Here is a 25,270-nt window from a genome sequence, read left to right on the forward strand (position 1 = left end):
GCGCTGTCCGATTCATCATGCAGCTACACCTCCAGCTCTCTGTAATGCCCGTCCATTAATCAGCGAGGGCCTGTATCTTCTGCCCCGCCACAAAGTACACAGGGGATACAATGTTACGCCAGATTCAAATTTGTGTTTTTAAAGAAAAGAAAAAAATAGACTTTAAAATAAAACAAACAAGGGTTGGTAAAGACATGTTTCAATACTTCCGATGTGTTAATAAGTAAATAAATACAAGAGGAAAAAGACATATTTTTTCAGAAATCAGTTTTTATAACAAAGTGGTTATTATTTACTATCATATTCCATTACATATTTTATGGTAGGACAATGTGCATAACCAAATTTTTTTTTTTATGGTCTTAAGGATACAAATAAACTTAACATGTTACAAATATAAATGTTTCTTAAGACAATAAAACATACTCATTGACGACGAGGAGGGCAGGCAGGGATATGGCAGCGTACACACGGTGGTTGGAAAGGTTTGTCAACAGTTCTGAGCGTGGTCTGTTGGTTCAACGGGAAGCACTCACCATGGAGGAAAGAACGGGATCGGTGGCAGCTGGAACTATTTACCAAACGAAACACTTTGCAAATATTTTACTCTTTTAGTCGCAATGTTGTCTTCAAACATCTCGAACAAACTTTCCTCTGCCTGAGCAGAACATGTCGTGAGGTAAAGTGTCATTCATGGCAAGTTAGCACTTTTCATCGCTACATCGCTCGCCACCAACATGGCATTGTTTACAGTTATTTGATACATCCTTCATAGCCCTGCCTCCTTATTCTTACATTTACCATGAGCACAAGTCATATCAACAGTTAAGGTTTGTTAGTCACACGCTACAATACAATGGGATGATGACCGGCCGGGTGAGAGGCCAGTGTCTTTACATTAAAATGATGGAAGAAATTCAAGATCTTTGACATGAAACACATTCCTGCTATTTTCTATACAAACACATATTTCTTACTGATGATCCTATAAGAGGAAATGGCGGAGGTTGGGGGTACAACAGTCACTTACAGGGATGATGACGGTGTTCTCATTGCAGAAGTGTCTTGTATAATCTGGAATTGCCTCAACTATAGGACAATTATTTCAACTCTTTAGTTGCATAAAGCCCTTTTCCTATTCAGTTTTGTGTTGCATTGTTTGTTCACTGCTGCAGTAAAGATGCATGATCTGAACTTCTACACTTAATAACACTGTTGCTCTTCGCTCATTATGTTCTACAATGACATCATGATGATAGATTTGTTTTTAATTCCAAATAAATACTATTTTACAAAAGATTTTGAGTGTTTTGTTTTAGAAAATTTAGAAAAGAAATACCAGATATCTACCTTTTTATCTAAATGTTCTACTTTGAATTGCAGTTCCAAATTGGATCAGTTTATTAAACAATGGTTTAAAATAAATAAGAAAAAAATGTTTTTATTCCTGTACAATCTTTCCAAGACTTTGACAAAAACAATACCTGTACCTCCCTTTGAGATAGATTTTTTTTTAAACACACATTTTCCGTCATTGTACGTTGAAACCGGTGGACCCAACCACCCACAACGATTTGGCACATGTAGAAATCAAGAAAAAGAGTCAAATTGTAAAACACAAACATCTGGTTGTTTTTGCATGTACGGTATCCAATGACAACGTCACAGAAGACATCGGTGTTGGGGGGAAAAAGGATTTTCAATACTTTACTCAACTGTACAGGTGATGAGGACAGAAGAGGAAATCAGAAACCTTCCTCTGTGCAACCACTCCAACCTCATATTCACAGAAGAATTATAGTCTTCTTCAAAATGCAGACTTCTCGGAGCCCTGTGGATGCACCGTGAGTCCAGATGAAGTGGAACATTGCATTTTTAGAGGCATGCAAGGCGTCATGAAACAGACGCATCACAAGTAAATCTCCATCTAATCAGCCGAGTCAAGCTCACTGGATCCTATGTTGCCTGCGTTCCCGTCAGATTACGGAGCTGGCACGCACACACACACACACACACGTACGTACACACGTGCACACGTCCAAACGCATACAGATACACAAAGTTAAAAGCAGAGTTATAGTATCATTAAAGAGACTTGTGTCACTTATGCTATTAATGCTGGGGAATCGGAGGCCGTTGGAGACTCACTTGCCAAGACTATCGTCATCTTGTCTTCTTCGGTCGTACCCGCGCTCCGTGTGGATTCAGTGGTTGTTTTCGGAGCGTCTGCTTACAGTTTAGGGCAGTAATGGGACAGGGTCGCCTCTAGGCATGAATATATGAATAAATAGTTCACGTGAAGAAACTGTGCGACAGTGGTTCCTTAGAGCGAAACAAAGCGAACAAGTTTCACCTGTTTTGTACATGAACAACAAGCACCAGGTGTTAGAGCTTCATCAGTATGAATACAATATGCCATGTGGGACATTTAAGCCTAAAAACATTTTGTATTTTAATCTACAACGTTTTGCCATTGAAATCTCAGCTGTGATTTTGTAAGCTTCTGAGCCATGTTTATATTATTTAGTATTATTCAATATATTGTCTCTTCAACATGGTCAAATATGTATACTTGTTGAATCAAAATGAGTTTGTTTGAGACATTTTTTGTTATCCTGAAGGGATTATTGTTCTATCTTCTGAAAAACGGGATAGAATTTAAAAAACGTGGAATTCGGAGCAAACTTTCTCCAAACATGTCATGAATTATTTTCATATCTATATATATGAAAATAATACGTATTGAAATGGATTCATATTAAAGCACAATAAACCTCCTCCACTAAAACCTGTGTGAATTCAGGAAATGTCAAAGGGCGTGTTAGCTCCTCTTGGCAGTTATATGCATTTAGAAATGTGTCAGTCTCTCATGTTAACAGCAAAAGCGACCGTGGGACAGAGATCAGCACCTGGAGGCATCGGTCAGATATTACACAACGAAAAATAAAATGCATCCCGTCAAAATGGAGATTAGTTTCAAGCTCCATGAGTCACATGCCCTGAAGCGGGCCAGCTCTTGTGGTATTACATGGAATACGCAATGAGAAAAATATTCAGATGGACTCCTTGTGCATTTGCTCGAAGAATTGTCTTGATGTTGGTTGAAGAAGGGATTAACAGAAAAGGAAAAAAACATTTGAAGTAACTCCTCCCTCTTTTTTGAAGGAAGCTTCATGTTCCTCTTGTTGGGCCGCTGGCCCTCCGTTGCTGGATGTACTGTGTGGTATGTTTGTCAGGATGATAAGCCTACACTATGGAGCAGTCCTTCTTGGCATAAGGTTTATTTTCAAAACACTTGATGTTTCCTGTTAAATCCTGTAGTATTTTGTTTTAAAAAAAGGATGCGAATAAGTTTAGACTGACACCACTTTAAATGGATTTCTAAGCACAGCAAACCTTTTCTTTAAAAACAGTAGCAGCCCTAAAAATATGTTTTGTTTGTATAAATCAAAACCATCGAGAGAGTACATCAACATTTCGAGTGAAAGTGTTGAATAAATATGTAAGGCATCAGATGAACGGCATTAAAAAATCCAAAGTCTGTGAATGATATCGTGGAGATGCGGTATTCTTTTGTTCCACAGTTGTGTGTGTGAGTGAGTGCGCGCTACAGTGACGGGTGCTCTGTCCCTCCTTCAGACGCCATCCAGGACTCCACCTCTTTGGCCTCTTTGGCACTCATCTAGCGCCTCGTGGTCGGCGTGGGCGATCATCGAGCTTGGTGGTTTGCGTTGTGGCGCGAGCGGGACCTTTCCAGGACTGCGCGACGGTTGTCTGTTGAGAAGAAAAAAAGGGAAGAAAGAGAAAAAAACCAGAATCAGAATCCAGAGTGTTGTTACGCCGATACCGAGCTCAACTGGAAAAAAAGACTGCAGAGAGAAAGTAAAGGAGATGAAGAAAGGAGATGGAGGAGGAGATGAGTGACATTGGGTCAGTCTGAGAGCAGCAGTGAAGCTGCAGTGACGGAACAAGCTGATGGAGTTCAGGTGCTTGTGTGTGGAGTGACAGCAACTCCATTCAGCTCCTGATGTCGGCCCCCACTCCACGGCCCCTCCACTCCACTCAGAGGCAGCAGATTATGCACAGAAGGAGCACACAAGGACTGCAAGACGTGTCGGTGTGGTGTGCTCGTGCATAATTAGTGGTTAGTGGTCGGGAAGAACTTTGGGCTTTCCTTCGCTGACACGCCCAGCCTCCCGCGCTTTCCCAACCGTGGCTGCCCAGAAATGCCCATGGTGTCCGCCGGGCAGCCAGGTGGCAGGTGGGGCTGGACAGGACCAGGAAGCAGAGCAGTGGCGATGACTGCAGGCACAACTACGCCTGGTCTTTCCAAGCGTGCCACCACCACAAGGCCCATTACTCAGTGCCGGCTGTAGGGTGCCGGGCGTCCCGGGCTAGGCGTTGTTTAATGGGTATCGCTACATCCATCATGCCAGGTAATGAGCTCAGAGTGACTGTGATGGCTAGGAACACGTACACACACACACACACAAACACAAACACACACACCATCACGGTGTAGGACAGTGAGTCCTCCTTCAGATTAGATACAAAGCATCATGCAGATGGTGCACAGGAGGAGAGAGGGAAGGGTGGTACAGAAAGAGAGATCGGAAGATCTTTTAAAAAGAACAAATAGATAGAGATGTTTTAAAAAGAACAAACAGATGGAAGGGTCTGTGTTATCTGCTTCTTTTAGTTTAACATATGTTGTTATTCAGGTGATTGTTAAAGCTAACATGTTCTGGCAGCGTGTCCAAAAACATCACCAGGACGGGATCAGCGGGAAGGATGGAAGAGAATAATATAACAGCCATAAAATAATTGGGAGACAAGTGAAATCAAAAAGAACTGGAACAATCCACAAACAGATCTATAACAATATATTGGTGTTTGAATACAGGCGGCACTAGAACCATTTCCCCAGTCAGGCGCAGCAAGATACACACACATTATATACAGAATAGCCACCATTAAATCAACCGTTGGAACAGTTTTTCATTTTTATTGAACACTCTGTGGTTTGCGGTAAAGAATTTCATTAGAGAAAAACCATAAGCAGCCACGTCTCGCCATCGGCTCTCAGCTACGATGCAGCGTACTCACAGCTGACCCGGATGTGGAGGCGTATTGATCCGTCTATGAGAAGCGTTCACCAAGAGCACCCCAATGAAATTGGTGTTGTTGTCTTTGTCAATTGAAGAGGCAGCAATGTGTGTGCTGTGTAAAGTGAAAACCACGTCGCCCTAATGTGTGACCACTTGTGGAAACCCGGCAAACGGGTCTAGCGGGCCGCTTTCTGTGGAACAAATCAAAAGAGCCCGTTTGGGGGTTACCTAAACACACGGGAGAGCTTTCCACAAAGACTTCGCAAAATGGGGGGAAAACTTCCAGCAAAATGCATCTCCCATCACAGGGTCCTTGAACGCAGCGCTATTGGCTTCTCGTAAAGACTTTTCTCTTCCCATCTTCAGGTGCATGAAAGCCCATCTTTTCCTACACCACATCAATCTATCACAACAATTGAACAAACCGCAGCCATTTGGACTGGGGGACAAACATTAGTACTCGCCTCGACTGAATTGAACGCTTCAAACACACACACACACACACGCACACGACAAACTCTTCGGTTATTTGCAGCACTGATTGCAACTATGTCTACTCACAATGGTTTTGATGGCTTCTTTTTACCTGGTTCTCCCAGCTGCGTCATCTTTCAGAGTTAAAGCAGACGCAACACGGAGAAGCAACGGACCGGGAGAAGGACGTGTTAAATGAAGAGCAGGTTCCAGCGGGGAGATGTTGGCATCCCACAGCCTAATTAAATGCTGGCACCATTTCTTAAAAAATGTTAGTAAATGCACTGAGGATTTCAGTGAGGGTGGGCAGATGGAGGAGAAGTCACTGATACACACATACACACTGTCTCTCTGACACTCACACACACACACACACACACACACACACACACACACACACACACACACACACACACACACACACACACAAGAAAGACAATACATTGTTGCTTAAGTCTTTAATTAAGTGGCAAACAGAAAAGAAGCACAATGCATTGCTCTCTCTCTCACACCCACACCCACGTACACACATATACTCTAACACACACATACACACATATACTCTAACACACACATACACACATATACTCTAACACACACATACACACATATACTCTAACACACACATACACACATATACTCTAACACCCATGTACACACATATACTCTAACACACACATACACACATATACTCTAACACACACATACACATATACTCTAACACATATACATATATAACACACACATATACACATATATACTCTAACACATACACATATATACTCTAACACACACATACATATATACTCTAACACATATACACATATACTCTAACACACATACACAGATATACTCTAACACACACATACACACATATACTCTAACACACATATACACATATACTCTAACACACACATACACATATACTCTAACACACATATACACATATACTCTAACACCTATACACACATATACTCTAACACACATACACACATATACTCTAACACCCACATACACACATATACTCTAACACACACATACACACATATACTCTAACACAAACATACACACATATACTCTAACACAAACATACACACATATACTCTAACACCCATGTACACACATATACTCTAACACACACATACACACATATACTCTAACACACACATACACACATATACTCTAACACACACATACACACATATACTCTAACACCCATGTACACACATATACTCTAACACCCACGTACACACATATACTCTAACACACACATACACACACCCATGTACACACATATACTCTAACACACACGTACACACATATACTCTAAAACACACACACACAGACACACATCCGTGCATGTATATCATGATGATCTCTGCAACAAGGGAGCGGCTCTGAAGAAGACAAGGGTAATAGGAGGAGGGGAGGACGCGAAGATTACCAAACAGCGAAGGCAGAGGCCTGAAGCCGGCGCAGTTAACTCCAACCCTCTCCTGACTGTTTAGAGGCCTCCAGTGAGATGTCATGTCATGTCACGATTGAGCCGCGGTTTCCCTGGTGAATTCCCCAAAACAGATTAAATATCACAACCGCTTTTGTGTTACTGTCATCTTCGGCTAATTACGCGGAATTGCATCATGATAAGGCTCCATGATCCGCAGACGAAGGAAAACCTGCCAGTCATCTACCAAACGCTTTGGATGTGGGATACTGTGAGGAATTGCCTCTCCGTGGCCAGCGTACACAGGAAGACTTTTGGAGGGATTATGGTGTGTTAGTTAAATATCATCTGGGTAGCCTCAGACCCTGGGCCCACATCTAAACATGGTACTCACATTCATCAAGGCCACGATAACAAGGTCAGGCTCACATAATCACCCATCATGTGTGTAAATAGCTGCAGAAGGCAACCAGGATGCATCATAAGGCTCGACTGGAGCTCCATCTATTTTAGAATTAGGTTTGCAAATCATGCATTCACTGTCTTTCAAAAAAAGAAGAAAAAAAGTGAGCAACGACATTGCTTCTGACACGCCACTGCCTGTCGGATTCACACTCAGTCTCGCTGCACTTCATATTTTTGATAACAAAACATAATAAAAGTGATTAAATCTCAGTTGTGTTTGCTTCTCTGTCGAAGGGGAAAGCGTCTGCCGCATTAGCAACAGCAACAGCCGCAACCTTCGATCACCTCTTTTCATCTTCTGCACCTCCCTTCCCCCTTCCCCTCTGCCAGCCGCCGAGCTACAGAGTAATGGAACTCCCGACACAGAAACAAGATACAGTGTATAAATGGGATGCGGCGGGAGGGGAGCTATTTCTTCCCGCTGAAAGTTATGGGCCGGCTATCGCAAAACTACAGTCGTGGCAAACACGGCCCCTCGTTCACTGGTAAGAGTAATCACCCCAGAGGCGGAGGAGGGGAGGCGGGAAATACTGCCACTGAAGAAAAGGTGATTTAAGTTGTGGAGATCGAGCAGGAAGGGAAGGACGATGGGGAAGAAGAAAGAATGTCAGTGACCCTTTCCTATCAGATGCTACAAGTCACTCATTGATCTATAACAAGCCGTTGAAATGAATACAAACCAGTGCGTAGTGGAGGATTCAAGAATGACAAGTCAAACATGCTCTCAGCTACCGCACCTCATAGGTTACCGTCTTTTTAGGGGCGAATATCTAGGTTCGCAAAAAAACTATTTAGAAAGTAATATTGTGGTTATTAATTTTTTTTAACCACAAGTTCCATCTTTTGTTTTATTGGCATACCTTAGATTAATCAATGCCTTGCAATTCCACTCACAAGAAAGGTTACGGCATACACGCTCTACGATGTTCTTTACTTTAACCCTACTTTAGCTTTTCAGTGTTTCAGATGATGCGTTTGAATTGGGGATATTTTAATAGTATGTTTTATCTAATTTACGATATTGATATATCCAGTTTCTCCCATTCTGCCTCACCAACGTTTTCACCGACCGATTTCCCATATCTCCTAGAATGACTTTCACAAATTTCCTGGGTAATAAACATGTTACGTTCAACGATACGTGGCTTATAGATATTATTTGCGAGCCTGTCTGTGAATACAAGGATACATCTGTGATCCTCATCGTCAAAACCAAACAAACACACACTGTGGACAAACTATTCTCTCTGACTTTTCTCCCTTCTTTAACCGTATATTACCTGTCGCGAGGGTGTTTTTTTAGTATCATCTAAATGGGGGAGTGTAGAAATATCAGGCTATCTGAGATGTGAGGGCTGCGGCCCAGTGCTTGATGTGTTTTGGTGTGTTTTCTCAGCATGCAGAGCAGACTCAGGGAAATGCCCAAGACAGACCTGGATATAATTCTCCCACTCTGTGATCTTAACTCCCTTCTGCGCCACACTGTCTGTCTCACATGTTCTCTTTTTTAAATGTCTTTCTCTTGCCCTCCCCTACTCATAGATTTGTAATTCTCCCCATTGCTGACACAGACCACTTGTGATTGCTAAAGACCCAGGAAGCACAGGAAGCAATCTAAACACTGACAACACGCGTTACCTTGAAATGAACATGACATCTTGAAGAATTCAGATTCTGCATGCATGTATACGAGCCCGCCATCCGCCTTAACAGTTTGTGAACCGCATTCGGAGCAAAGAGAGTTTAACTGACAGTCTGTTGAGTTAAGCGGTAATGAGGAGAGGTTCGCAGAGAGCAGGGTGGTCGTAACACATGCAATGGGTTTTGACAGCACAGGGACTTGTTTAATCTGTCCATGCTTCTATCACCACTCTATCTCAGTGGGTACTGTGATGTGCATGCTTGGCAATACTGGTGACTGACCCAGATAGGAAATACAGACATTCACCCCAACTGCCACACGCCTCCCAAACAGTCTCTAATAACTCTCTCTCTCTAACCCCGGATTATGACAAAAACTGGGCAGTGCACCGTCACTAAAAAAATGGCATCAGTGCAGATTTCTTTGGTGCCCCCCTCCCTCCTCCCCTCCAAATTGCAACTAGGCCCATCTGTCCTTAAATTGCTATTATTGTCAGACTTACTGTCCATAAATGCATCCTATTTGTCTGTCCTGCTTCCACATGTACACAACATAAAATGTGCACATATTCACTTCCTACCCCTCGGCACCAAATGTTCAGTTTAAGGAGAGAAGGAAATCCGTACATATACGAATACGAGGAAATAAAAGTACTAGTTTATCTTCACAGTGGGTACGATTTGACAGGACGAGCAGGGACGAAACAGCAGGAGAGAAGGAAAGAGGTTTTGCGTGTGTTTGGTAAAACGTGTGTGTCTGCTCTTGCAACTCTGTGTAAATCTGTGTGTGGTAATACAAAAAAAATCCATCTTTCTCTTTGAAGCTTGGCTTTTGATTGAGAACAACAAGCTTGACAGACCACTGTAGCACAGATTCCTCATTGGGCCCCTCAGGTTCAGAACTCTCCTTCAAATTCATCTCTGCTGGACTTGATTCCTCAGTCACGGAACAATACCTCTTTGCATTCTGGGATGCGGCGGATACGCAACACAGTCCAAATGAACAGTTATATGAAAACCCTTTTGCTATCGATCAGTGCCTGAGGCAAAACTCCCCTTCATGATTCTCCTCTCAGCAGTCAAGTTTGAGGAGGCAAACAAAAAAACAAAAAAAACAAATCCTTGAGAGTAAATTCATGAAACTTCCAACCACTGCCCACATGTTGTTCTGAGTAGACTTTCACTTTGACATGAACTCCTTTCTCAAGTATACAGTGTAGCTTCGAGGCCTAGTGGTATTAGGATGTGCATAATGTGCTGTACAGGGAGCAGGAGCATTCCCACTACAGGAATCTGTTGATTATTTTTCTCTAGATTACTGTAATAGAGAACTGTTTGATCAATTAAACATCAGATACACTTAGACAACATTCTCAACTCAATTAATCTTAATCAAAGACTCTATTTGTTTTGTTTGCACTTCATGCATGGAGGGCAAGCAGTAGTGTTAGAATGTGGACACTTGACTAAAACTTTTTAAAGTTTATTTTGTGTGCATTTTTCACCTTTGTTGGACACTTGACAGCGTACTGGAAGGGGGCGTTGAGCGATATGCATCAAGGGTCCTGAGGCTGGAATCAAACCCAAGACGTTGCATTTATATGGCAGGCACTGTCACCATGTGGCTACCACTGCACCCCTAGACTGAAGCTTTTGGTTTGGGGCTTCACCAGCAGCCAAAGACTTTGACCACAAGGCATGCAGGAACCATGGAGAGCACAGATGGGGCCTGTAGCAGAGGCTTGTGTTTCACAGGAGAGAGAGTAATCCATCAGGCCAAGGCACTCTGGTGCCTAGGGGGGCCCGTCACTGACCCTATAAGACTGATTGGAGCACTGTGGGAGGCCAGACCCCTGACTACATGGACATCAGTGCCTGGCTTGCTCCACTGAGGTTTGATCTGAACTGGATTGAGTCAAAGCAGTGACCTGCTTCTGTTTGATTTCTGTGGAGGGAGCTATCTAGTTCACATATCATATTCTGTGAGACTACTTTAACTTATACATTATAATATGTTTCATCATAACAAAAACTATGCTAACATTTCACATGTCGAAATAGGTCAACCTTCCAGAATTCACAGCCTCTGTTCATCCATTTAACCTCATGACAACCCTGCAACTGATATAATTGTATGATAATCATGGCGTTGTGCTGTATAGTTAATACAGTGTAAAACCTCCGTTAAAGTGATAGGAATCTAATTACTTTATCTAATTACTTTAACAGTCTTCTGATCTGACGAGGTCAGCGACGGCGTCGGCCAGATGTGCGGCTGGAACCTGCGGCAGCCGAGGCAAGCCTCATGATTGACAGGTGAGCGAGTGAACAGAGAGATAGTTAGACAAATGGAAGCTAAGATATAGTTTGACAGACAGATGGGCGCGTAAATGGATGGTTTGGCAGCATGATAAGGTAAATAGGCTGATGGATCACAAAACAAATGTGGGAGGAGGAAGGAGGAAAAGAAGAGAGAAGAAAAGAAAAGAATGCTTGCAGACAACAAAAGATAGAGAGCCAGATAGTCTGATGTACACAGATGGAGTGCGTTGATTTACAGGGAGGTGGGGCAAGATCAATAGACTGTTTTATTCTATTTGCTTGGCAAGCTGGAGATTCGACGAGGCTGATATCAAGGTGATCTGCTTCTGACGACTCTAGGCATGACTGTTACAGATGGCCAGATAGCGACACGTCTCAATCTTTGGGGAGCTGGCAGTCTATCTCAGCTTTAGCGCGAGCACCACGATCATCACTTCTGGGTGCCATCAAAAACGCCTTCTGTGCAATGCATCCGTTGCAATAAATAAATCCGTACCCCCACACATGATTTCAGATTGGGTGGGGGTCTAAATGAGTGAGTGAATCACCAGGTGAAGTCAGGACGCCAAGAGGCGTTAACGCCTGGTACTGGCAGGGCGCTGTTGCTCCAAGAGAACCGGGTCCCGGAGGATTCTTTGCTTCCCCTCAGATTTGAGAAAAACAAGATGGATGCCCTGACAACCCCGGCGCCTCATTACTGCTGCATGCGTTTATCATGTCAAAATGGAAGACAAGGGCATGTGAAGTTTAGAGGCAAGGGCTCTCCTAGTTAGAAAGGTGGCTTTTCTCTGTGGCTGCTTGAGGGACATGAGGGTACACTTCCCCAGCCTTGATGAGTGTCGCAGGGCTCATAATAGACAGGGAAGGCCCAGAAAGCATGCCCTTTAGAGGTGCAGCCTGACAGCTTACAGGGCCTCGGCTGCACAGTGACACCTTCAGTGCGCTCGAGATGACACGCAAGCACACACGCACGCTCACAGGTGCATCATGCTCCGACTCACATTCTGAGAAACACAAATAAGTTTGGCAGCACATGCGCACAATTACACAGAGACGTACCTAAACTCATGCGTGCACACACTCCCGGTCACGCTTGCACATACACTAATCCATCTGCGATGTGGATATCATACCTGAGGAGCTGAATCTCAGCATCCTCCTGACAGTATTAATACTTATAAAACAACCCAGGCTTTAAAAACATCCTGCATTCACTCCAAGAAGGGGGTTACGGAAACAAACATCTGTTTGTGCCATGAAATAAGAAAGCAGTACAGCTGTAGACACAAATACAGCGAAAGCTCCATCTCTAGGAATAGTGTTGGATTTATGTCAGAACCACATAGAAGTTGAAGAAGATACGTATCCAGAGGTGGTTGTTGGTTGACGAAGAGTTTGCAGTGCACGTACTAATCCAAGTGCATGAGCATAGGGGGCAGCTGAGGATCAGGATATAGAGCAGGTTGTCGGTTCAATCCCCAGCACCTCTTCTCCACATGCTCCCCAAGGCGTTGCCATCAGTGCGTGAATGTGTGTGAATGATCCAATTAACAGCAATCTGATGAGCAGGTAGCGCCTTGCATGGCAGCCTCTGCCCTCAGCGTATGAATGTGTGTGTGAACGGCTCAATGTTGACATGTGGTGCAAAAAGCGCTCTATAAATAATGTCAATTAATAACAAATTTGGAAAATTATTCTTCCTTTTGCTGTTGCCTTATGTTGTAGTTTTGAAATGATAAGTTGAAGAAAATTTAGAAGATAAAAAAAACTTTGACAACAACTGTTTGGACAAGCATATCCAACATCTGATGATTCCAGTGACTCAAATGTGTTGCTGCTTCTCTCTGTTTCTGAATATCTCTGAATATTTGGACTGTTTTGCTTTGACAAAATGAGCTCTGGGGACTTTTTAAATATTTAAGTATTTTGTAGACCAAATAAATTACAGTTGAAGGTTCTACATATAGAATTCAGAGCATTAATAGAGCAGGAAACAACTTTGCACTGTAAAGATATAGTGGACTAATGAAACATTCATCAATAACAAAAATAACTAAATATTAGTTGCGGCCTTTCTGTAGTGTATCGTAATGTAAGTGCTGAGGGCTGAGTTTTCAAGTAACTGTAGAAATGAATATGTAAAGGATAAAGCACAAAAAATAAATATAAACATCGTCAGCTGGGAGTTACTGTTGTGGACATTACATTAATAAGTTAGTACGTCTGCGTCTGTTTTTCACCAACTTGCAGACCTGTAACACCCACCCACTGATCAGTATTTTAATCTACTTACAGTTCCTATCAAATCTACATGTAGAAGACAGGAATGTAACTGAGAGCTAACCACAAAATCACCATCACAGGTTCTCGAGGGAAGACTTCCTCAAAGGACCCGCAACTGGTCGGACGGCTGCTACAACTTCTCCTCAACGATCCCAGCCGCCCTCCAATCGCAGGATTCTCTGGGACCACTGATGAATAAAACATGATGTTGTGTGTTATTTATGAATGCCCTTTTTGATGTGTCCCAGCGCGCAGTGAGAGTGGTGGAGGAACTCATGGAAGCAGCCTTGCTCTTCCTCCATGCCATCACCACCAGACCCATTTGGCCATGTGAGGAAGCTCTCCTCTGTTCACGCGAGGAGGTTGCACTATGGGTGTGCTTCCAGACGTTTTACTTTCTTTTTGAAGATAAATCATTCATACTGAGAGATGTTCCCCCGTGTACACAAAACACCGGAACCCTCCCTGTGATGGGCTATACTTTGCTACCTTCATGTTTTTGCTTGTGCGTCTCCCGTGTGTTGTGCATGTGCTTTTGTCTGAGGGGGGTTGTGTTTTTCGTTGTTAACCACCTGCAGGTTGACAACACATACCAACAGACTAGACATCTTAGGCGGCAGTGAATTCTGTGTGAATGAAAAATGTATCTGTCCCCTTCACTTATTCATCAAGGAGGACGATTTTTCTTCAGGGATGCCCTCTAGAGATGCGGCGCTCACATGCCAGGCGGCCTGCCGCCACTTTACCGACAAGGTTTTCAATAAAACAAGCAAACAACACAATTCCAACACCTATAAATAAGTGATTGTTCCTGAATAAAGTGCTGTACACAGAGCCCCTCACTGAGGTCACTCATCACACTTTAATGGGGCCCTGTACCGGCCAAAGTTATTTCTTTCCTCGGTCGCTCTCTCTCTCTCCTTCGTTCTATCTTTCTCCATCTCTGAGCAAAGTGAGGAAACAAAGTCACCGGCGGTAGCTGAAATATGAGAAGCAGAGTCACATTCAGATCATCATCGTCCCCCATCACCTGGCTCAACCCTGGTTACAGTACAGCACTATCAGATTCATAATTCATGAGGCTATCAACATGCGCTCACTCCCCCCCCCCCCCCCTCTCATCTCCTTCACACGTGCACACAAACAAGAACCCAAACACTGACACGCAAGTACACACAAACTCCTTGAGTTTCCGCCGCAGTTATTTTCTCTCTTTCTGGCGACAGTTTGCTCACAGCAGTTTGAACATTCAGATCGGTGGCTCGCCAGATGCCCGGGCGTCTGTCAACGTGGCGCTATTGTTAGATAGTTTTTGATAAGATTTACATGGCAGAAAAACCATCAAATAAGATATACTACTGAGAATAGGAGAAGGGATCACATCTAATCCGCACACCTGCGTCAGTGCAAAGTCTCTTTTCTATCCAGAGCCCCCCCACACCCACACCCACACACCCACACACCCCGACACACACACACACACCTGGGAGTTACACAGCAGCTTGAGTTTGAGTTGGTGGGTTTTCTCGGGGCTTAGATGCTCACAATTATCAATTTGTTTCCAAAAACCAACACACATACAGGACACGATTTAAACTTGTGAACGCACATGTTTATTGTTTATTGTGTCTTCTGGCCGCCCCTCACCACAGGAGCTAAATAGGAAGTTTACCTGCAATTGGGCCACAGGTACCATCCAGTTGTATTTCTGTTGTCTCAACTTCTGTAAAACGTGTCAAACAAACCAAGTGGTTGCTTTAGATTCTCCCAGGCTAATGAGCCTCACCGTTTGCAGTCTCCATGGGAAATTTAAGTTGACTGAATTAACTTCTAGTCTCGATTTAGTTCCTGGGGCCCCTTACTTTCTGGTACTATTTGGCTTGAAAGGCCCATTATACTTTTTCTCTCTCTGTCTGATGTGCGTGCACACACTGACACAGACACACACACAGACACACACACAGACGCACACGCACGGCACATCAAACCTGTGCTGATTAGAAAAGAACTGGGTCACTTGTGCCCCGGCTAGTGGTACTTTCAGCTCTGGCCCCAAAAGCCCCTTGGTTACCCAGAATCCCTTGGCATCCATGTCAGAGCCTGCGGCAACACACCTGTGTCCACGCTTCTTCACTGGGATCAATTAGCATTAAAGTTTCAGAGCTGCTCTCCTGCAGTGTGGACATTGTGTACACTGGAGGGGTACAGCCTGAGAACATCCACAGATAGAGACTGACCGAAACGTGAAGGGAGAGATAGATTTGTAGACGCGCGCCATTGCGGTCTGAAAGACAGACACACACACACACGTTCCTCTGCCGTTGACCCCTCGCTAGCTGCAATTCACGGTCAAGTTCAGGGGGTTCTTTCACGTGAGAACAAACTAACAAATCACCACACATCATCGGAATATTTATATTGCAAACTTCTCAAAGTTCAGAACTCAGAAGTCCACAAGCTGTATCTCACTTTCTATCAGGACCAACACTGTGCGTTATATATATTTGCTTTTCTGATCACTCTTCCTCTTCCATTTTACTCAATTGATCACTCCATGACAATGCTAATGCTTTCTTCTCACACACGTAAAACAAGCTTTAAATACATAATGTACTTGTGAAGAAATGCAGAGGAGTTTATTCCACTCACAGACTGACCGGATGCCATCCTCTTTTTTCTGGAACACTGGTTTTACATTATCAACATCTTTTTTTTGGGGCAGATTTTCAAATCTTACAAACACAACTGGATTCTAACGAGGTCATCCATTCTGACTCGCAGTATCTGACCCACAGGTTATGGTTGTTTCTCAACCTTTGCCCTGGCAGAGCTCAGGATGTGGCTCTAAACATCTTCTGCATGGCTGTCTATCCTTCCAGCTCAGCCACAAATATGTCGGAGCTCCCATCCTCCAAGATGCAGAAGGTGTCACACAGCTAATCAGCAGAAAACAGATAGTCAACAAGTAGGTGGTCACATTTGTTTTGAAGACACTAAATAATCCTGGGGCGTTCTCCCTGGGGGGGCGGGAAGGCTTTCTTCCAACCATGTGTCAGTTTGCACGAAGCATGAGTGTCTGTTTGTCCCTGCCTGTGAGTGTGTGTGTGTGTGTGTGTGCCAAAAAGGAAAAAGAGCACCGAGGCCAGCTGTACCTGCGCTGCCTCGTGGTTGTCTCTTGACAGTGCCCTTCACATCACAGCGTGGGCCCGGACGTTGGATTTGACAGAAGTGACCTCCATGCCACATCAACCTCGCAAGACACACAAACACAAGCCTACACACATACACGCGCACACCAAACCCAGACAGACAGAGCTACACACGCGCCTGGTAACTCTCTGGCATATAGGAAGACAAAACGCGGTGGCACAGACACAACAATAACAGAACTAATAAGATATGGAGAAAATGCCATATGTTCTAATGCTCTCATACAGTGTACGGCCAGGAACGGCACACCACAATACCCCCTCTGGGGTACTTAGCCACCCCCTGGCAGACAGCTATCAATAGGGATTCCAGAAGAGCGGCTGCTTGACAGCAGGGGTAAACAAAGGGGGGATGAAAAAAGAGCTTGGATCAAAGGCAGAATGGGGACCCTGTTATTCTCCCAGAGCAGGAAATCATTTGCTGGCAATTTGTGACTCATTTCAAAGCGTTTTGTGTGTGGGTGCTTTTGACACATATGTATGTCGTGATGGGGAAGTGGGTTGAAGGCAGTCGGGTTTGGTGGTAAACTTTGACTTAAATATTAAAAATGTCAAGCATTTTGTTCCCTACAATGCTGCTATTTCCAGAGAATTGTTGGCTAATCAGAACTGGTGTCAAACCACAAGCAGTAATTGATGGCATTCAGTGCAGGCACAATTCAGTGTGATTGATAGGGAGTGAAGGAAAGCACTGAGACTTGCATTTTTATCCCTCTGTAGATTTTTAAACAATATACAGCCCGTGTGCCACTGGGTGGAATTCGGAAGAATGATTATTTCATTTGGCATATCTTTTCTAAACTCGTCAATCGGCACTGCACTAACATGGACACCTTCAATTAATTAGCCTCATCTTAATCTCCATAATCACAATGTCATTCCAAGTAAATCTATTTCCTCTGCACTATTTCCAACAGTGACATATTTTCCTGACCTCCCCTAGGCCTAATTGAAATTAAGTTAGGCGACCTTTGGGGTGGCTATAGGGGCCTGCTTGTTCTACCAGCCGCTTACTATATTTCATTTGCTAGAAACTCATAAATCAGCCTGTTGAACTGGGCCGCAATGATGGTCTCGACCTTTCTCATGACATTTCCAAATGGCCACATCCTCTACCTAGGATCATGGCACCGTGAAAGGCACCCAACCATGGTATATGAAGATGAGGATGAGCCCACTACACCAGGCACAAGGGAGCAAAAAAACCAGTGGCATGGGAAATGGCACTGAGAATTGGCATTGATTGTCAAAACCGCTGTTCTGTGTGGGGAGGGAGTTTCTTATTGAAAACACTGCACATTCTTCACATATCTTAAGTATGTGAAAAATTCTTTTGACTTTGAAAATACTCAGTTGAGCCAATTAACAATTGGCACTTGAGTGCTGTGAGGAAACGTTTTAGATTGTCTAAGAACACGATCCAAAACATCTCAAATAATCTGTATCAATGAGACCATGAGGGTTTACATGCTCTTCACTTCAGCACCCTTTGAACAAGAACCTCACTGTATGCACATCTAGATTGGCAACAGCATAAAGTAGCTTTCCCTTCTGTGTTGGAGTGCATGTGCTATGTATAGTCTGCTGAAATCATGTGTATGTGTGTAGGTGTGTGTGTACTGCAGGGAGAGAAGTAAAGGTCCACTTGTGACAAGCCTAGTGGGAACCGAACATCTGGTGGACCGGCTGCTCCTCTGGTTAACATGCTCCTCCTCAGTGGCCCCCGACGACACACACCGTGGTACCACATGCACAGGAACATGCAAATGCACGCACATGGAAATGGACAAAAACAAAGTCAGGTGCACGTACATGTGCAGACGTGTGTGAAAACTCTCACTCGTTCTCCTTTCATGGCTGTTCTTGTCATAAACGTTGAATGTAAATCCCCATCGACATTAACCTCACGTAAGTAACAGTCCATCATGTCAACAGACTCAACACCATTACCACACTGGAGAGAGGTAAAAATAGAGGGCCCATCATTCACACAGTGATGCTAAGGAGCAACAATATCCAATTTGCACCAGATGCTCTTCAGAGCCGAATTAAGCCTGCATTATTGCTGGTGGAAATGTCATGTTATTGGCAATGTGAACCTTCTCCACTCCAAGCCCTGTGCTTGTTGCAGCATTGCTGACTCACTGCCATAGTCACCCTGTAATCAACTAAATGCAGGGCCATGCCTTATTTTTATTTTTAAAATCTTTCTCTCTCTGTCACTTATGCACATAAACACACGTACTTAAAAAAGGCATCACTCATACCTCTGCTGAGCTTCCGTGAAATGCCATTCCGGCTGCAGTGGATGGCATCAGTGAACACTTTAACTTCCTTAACCAAGTCATGTGACAGGCAGAAGTCTCATTAGCGCTCAGTGTACAGCTGTGTCACAGAAGATGACATGAAGAGTGGATTACTATTCTTTCATGAAAGGTTAAATAACTTGATAGAAGTGGCAGCAGTCTTGCTCGGATGATTGCGCACTGCCTCAAGGCCTGGCATTTGGGGCCCTAGGCGAGATTTTGGACTAATAACTCCGACCTTCCTTAACTCCGTTCCTCCTCCCTCTAACCCCCCCCCCCCCCCCCCACACACACACACACACACACACACCGAATCTTCCACTTACAAAACCTACATTCTCTAAGCTTCTTTTCCAGAAATAACCCACATTACGTTGGTAGAAGTACAAATATGTTCCCATGTTTCATGAGGATAGTTGGTCCCCACAAACACAGACACCTAATCTGTGGGCTGCAGCCAGGTCTCAATGGAGGCATCGTGGGAGGACGGTGTTTGTGTGGTGGATGGACGACACTTCCTGAATGACCCCGCCAGCCGGAGGACTAGTCAGCTGGTCTCCTGCCGGGGTCTCAGCACCCTTCCTTCACCAATCTATGTAATAGCCGTGCAAATGATAGTAAAGCAGCCAGTACTTCAGAGAGCAGTCATTTACACACTGCTAACACGATGGCCAGTGCATTCCATGGCAATAATATGCTCCTTATATCAGCCACTCCAGCACCCAGTGGTTTCTTTGTGGCAACATGACAAAAGTAGATAATTAGACAAAGAGCATGTGCACAAACACTGTCAGGAACTCGGAATCTGAACAGAAAACACCAATGTAGACTTATTGTAAGTGTTTACTTTCTCAGCTGTTTCTCATGTCTGAGAGTATTGATTTTCCTTTTTCTGAAAACAATTATACTGACGAAGAAAAGAACATAAATAAAGGAAAGTACTCTAGAAAAGGTTATGGAGCAAAGGATGGAGGGTGGAAGCCATCGACGAAGAGAAGAAATTGCCAAACATGAAAAGCCTTATTAATATTATTGGGAAACGGTAGTGAATAGATGTTTGAACTCTTGGAACAAGGGGCCACTTTTACACCCAGCACCCACGAGAGCTTGCATGTGTCCAACGATAAAACCTATTTGATTGATTTCCCTAATATTGAACACCACATCAAAGTAGCTTGAGCAATGACCTCCAGCAGCTGATTTTATCAATTTGGCAGCACCCTGTAGCCAGATTGATACAATCTCACTAAGGGTCCTGTGCTCATCCATTCTTCAGCAATCATCTTTGCCTGAGAATATAATTTGTTTGTGTGCATATGTACAATTGTGTATGTATCACTGCACTTGAGCAAACAAAAGACCACCGGGTTTACAGAAATAGATGAAGAGAAGCCACACGGACATATGGTGATTAACAATGAGGCAAAGTCATGTTCTGGTGCCTACATGGCCTTACTCGTTATTTAACTTAAGAAGTCTGGTGTTGTCCTTGTCAAATGGTCTATTGTGTCTTTGTGGGCAGCACTGAGGCTGATGATGTTATCAAGCTGTATTTAAGTCAGACAAGGACATTCTTTAATATATATATTTTTTCCAAACCTTTTATTTGTCCTCAGATCAGTAAACACAATTTACTCGTATCTTCTTTTGTAATTGCCGGTTGTTTCTCACAATAAAGACCTCTGAGGTGTCCTGATCCATGAAAATAATAAGAGTTGGGAGGTAAACATTATGTGTTGGGGTAAGTCCACACCTCAATCTTGTCTACTACTTTTATACATCAAGACATCTTTTGTGCTTTATTGGTTATCTAACCACATCCTGTTTACAATCCAACTAGCTCTTCTCAAGCAAATACATGAACATCTTTACTGATTAAAAATATAACCATGGATGCATCAGAGTGAGCAACCAAAGTTGTTCAAGTAGCTGCAGCTAATTTGATTGGGATACATTTTGACAGAAAATCAACTTTTAATGAAGAGCCGTGTGGTGGGAGAAATTAGCCATTACCCCACAGAGCTGGCATAAAATGTTTATAAATGACAATGATGTTGGTGCTGGCTGTGAAGGAAGTGCATAGCTTGGGGACATCTTGACGTTCAGAGAACAGGGCGCAGCTTTTTACCTCATCTAGGAGTATGAAGAGAAAGAAAAGAAAGGGAAGGAGAGAGTGTGAAAGAGGAGGAGGAGGAGCAAGGGAGGAGGTCATACAAAAAAGATTGCAGTTATGATGTGCATGAGAAAGGGAGACAGTGAACGACAGGGCGAGAGAGTTTAAAAGGCACGGCGTCTGTTGGCTGGCAGGATTAACAGAGGGAGAGAGGGAGAGAGGGAAATGTGCGACAGCAGAGCGTGACAAGTGCGGCAGAACAAACCGACGGTGACTCCCGGGCTCCTTCATTCACTGCCGTGATCAGATCCAGCAGGACAGCTCACCATATGGGATGGCACAACTTATTCATCCAATCACTTGGACTACATACACGACCAGACGAGAGGGGATGGTGTGTGCCTGTGTGTGTGTGCTGGGGAGAAGGTGCCTGAAGGTTTCTTGACGATGACAGTAAAGGAAAGGGGAAATGAGGAGAACACGGCTCCAACAAGGAATGTATTTAATCTACTAAAGGTTCAACATGCTGTGAACAAATGGAAAAGAGGAATAACTGTCACGGGTAACAGGAAGTTGCGTTAGAAAACATGTAGCACTGCATGCTTTCCTAGTTTGGAATCATACAAACGGATCAATTAACTGAACCCCTTTGTGGCTTCCCTAGGATGATCCTGTTAACAGATTGTTTTACTAAATGATATCCAATTTACATCAAACTGTTGTCCGGAAACCAAAACATATTTTTCACACAACTTGAATATAAAAAACTTGAATACAAGACAATCAAATGGGGGAATTCTCAGATAATAAAATTAGCTCTTGTCTCCCCCTACTCTTTTTGTTATCGTCTTAAAAACATAAATAACCTAACTTCTGACTCTGTCATCCAGATGAAAAGAGTCAAAGACATTAAAACAAATTATTAAATAAAGGATTTTGTGCACATTACGTTGTGATAATCACGTGTGTCTTTCCCGGGCCCCCGTTAAATGCAGATTAAGGCTCAGCTATGAGAGGTGAAGGGCCTGGCGAATTGAGCCCCAACACATCGAGCTCAGGAATAGAAACAGACATAATCTAACCAAAGCCAGATATTTTTGTGGAGAAAATAATGTTTTAGCTGGTTGGCAAGAGTCCCTGTAAACCCTGTTTTAAGGTACCTAAACTACACAGTGCTTCACTGAAAGCAGAACAAATTTGCTTAACTTCACAACATGCAGGGGCCTTCAGATAAAAGTGTCTGTCCTATGCCGTGGCTGGCAACGATATTGTTATCCACTTTGTTCCTCTGCCACCTTAGTCCATTTTTGCAAGACAGATTGCCATCGTTGTGGGGTAATTTAGGGATTAGACTGGAGGTGTGTTGTAATCATATGATTCTGGGGTAGAACGTCAATCCTTTCAGATATACGGAATGCAAGACTGTCCAAGATCTACCTTTTGTCTGTTATCTAAAACAAGGGTTATCAGAAATCCTCAGAGCAACGCTCAATTTAGGATTCGTTTTTTTCATGGTGCTCGCAACCCCTTGTGCCTAGGGGTAATCCCACAACAAATTATGTAAAAAGGCAGATTGAGAGCATCTCCAAAATAAGTATGTGGCAGAATTTTGAAAGCTTTCGCAGATATGTTATTATGATTTAATGTTTACATAATATTTCTAAATCACTAAGAAACTACTTAGCCAACATCACTTGGAATGCAATTGAACTATATTTTCTCTTAGCGATCGATTTAGTCTAATTTCTTATTAATAATCTCGGTTTTGTGACCCAGTTTAAACTGTAACTGAAACACTGCAATACACCTAAATATCCAGAAATTACCTAATTTGTGGTTATTCACCATAAAACACTATACAATTAGGACATAATGAAAATATATGATAATTCTGTGGGGAAGTCAGAGGTTAGTATTATCTAAGGTAAAGAAACATGTTAACAATCCCAAGAGGTTAGTTACAGTGTTATCACACAGTCAGTGAGTCCTATTCACAGCCTTCTTGTTCCCTCTGCCCTATGCCACAGGCTCACTTCTATTCTTAGATCCTCCACTCCAAATGATCTACTTTTCACTTGTTTGTCCCTAGATTAAAGTCAATTTAGAAGAAATTCCGTGGTACATCTTTGCACTTGAAAAAGGTTTTGCGAATTGAACAATGAATGTCATGTCATGTTGTATTATTTCATTGTTGTTGAGCTGTCGAAGAATATCTTTAATAAACCGAACACTTAAAAAAATGCATTTACTTTATAGGTATTGCTTCCCAAAAATAACAAACATACGAAACATTCCAGGACCAGTTTTAATATGTTGCCACACCCTTATGAATAAAATGCATAACAACCATATATATTAAAAATAACCGAATATTTAAGCTGTAAAATCAGATTTTACTGGTCAAAGAGACAACACTAATTATCCTTCATATAGCTGCTGCATACCAGACACTGAAAAAGTTGAGTAAGAGCCATGAGTTAGAGTCATCAGTGCAGAGCTCCATCTCAAGGCTAAAAAGACATTAACAGTTCCTATATCTGACCACTGCCTGAAGGCTCCCGCACTCAACATTGTGCCTGTTGCCCTATCTGGGGCAGCAATATTTGATGAGGTTTGACAGTAGTAAAAGACTGTCCGCATCAAAAAGAAAAAAAATGGTCCTATTCTGACTCGAGATAATAGATGTTGCCATTCTAAGCCAATAATAGTGTCTATAATGAAATCAGTGGAGCAGAAAAGAGGCACTCTTTCATTTCTTTATGCAGGGCCGTGCGTTTTGTACATCCCATTATTCATCAGGTCCTGGCTGCTGATAACTGTCCCATTTGCATCTGAATCAAGAATGCCTTATAACCTTCCCCCCGAAGGAACACCGCTCCCAAGCTAATGAAGTGACCTAAAAAGAGAAGCTACTGTTTTTAGGTATTTGTGAGAAACTGTGACCTACTCTGGAGGGTGTGTTAATGTGGCTGCAGGATGTACCCCACAGTAAAGGCAAAGTAACAGGATACTGGCATGTATCACACACGTGTTCAAATATTCTCTGATAAAAGTGATTTCTATATTTTATTTCTAAATAAGGATGTTTCCACAGGATGTCTGTATCCGTACTAAATTCTTGACATACCCTACTTCCATGAACAAAAGTCAGGGCGAGTGTGCATCATGGGAAACGGTGAATAATCTTGGCTCTCCTTTTCTGAGAATGCTCGACTCACTCCAGAACAATCTGCAGTTCAAAGGTGCGAGACTTACCGATACAAAATCTCTGCTGCAATTCAGGAACACACTCTGTGATATTTGTGATCAATCTCGACTGCGGAAAAAGATTGCACTGGCTCAAAATAAGAATAAAAAGATGCTATCCATAAAGTTGAGGGATGAACCCCACAGAGGGAAGTCTAGCTGTGCCACACAGACTGTTCAAAACCCCCAGTAGACGAACAGATTAATGGAGTGTGCCTCATATGCTGTCGCCTGAAACCCAAGATGAAGTTGGGTGCAATCCTCGTCTCAACAGGACAGTGAAGCAGCATATGGTGAGGTGTGTGTCATGTGTTGGATCCCAGGTGGGTTGCTTCTATGTGTCAACTGACATCTACTTACGTGTGTAACATTCAACAATACTGAAAAGCATTTTCTTTAAACTCTGCAATCACACACAAATAAATGATCACAAACTCACACACACACACACACGTAACCAACACAAACACTTCCAAATGCCAGAGGGCAAATGGGTAGAAAAAGGGAGTGGGGGTATTTTGCACACACTGAGTTTGGGTCGTGGCCATTAAATAAGCTGGCGCTGCAGAGGTGAGCTGCATTGACAATGATGTATGAGAGAAACACAATACATTGCTGTTATGAATTGGTTGGCTCTGGTGCGGCTACACACACACACC

The 25,270-nt window shown here is 43.1% G+C and overlaps 1 protein-coding gene across 1 annotated transcript in view; it reads right to left on the reverse strand.

The window, feature by feature from the left end:
• Nucleotides 1-250: 250 nt before the first annotated feature.
• Nucleotides 251-25,270, reverse strand: part of diaph2 (diaphanous-related formin 2) — a 389,710-nt gene continuing 364,690 nt past the window's right edge. The window contains exon 30 of the mRNA XM_056440255.1: nucleotides 251-3,774. Coding sequence (XP_056296230.1) covers nucleotides 3,710-3,774 — 65 coding nt within the window. The 3' untranslated portion in view covers nucleotides 251-3,709. The remainder of the gene's footprint in view (nucleotides 3,775-25,270) is intronic.

The sequence above is a fragment of the Pseudoliparis swirei genome, chromosome 19 (assembly GCF_029220125.1).
Source record: "Pseudoliparis swirei isolate HS2019 ecotype Mariana Trench chromosome 19, NWPU_hadal_v1, whole genome shotgun sequence".
In the NCBI taxonomy this organism is placed as follows: Eukaryota; Metazoa; Chordata; class Actinopteri; order Perciformes; family Liparidae; genus Pseudoliparis; species Pseudoliparis swirei.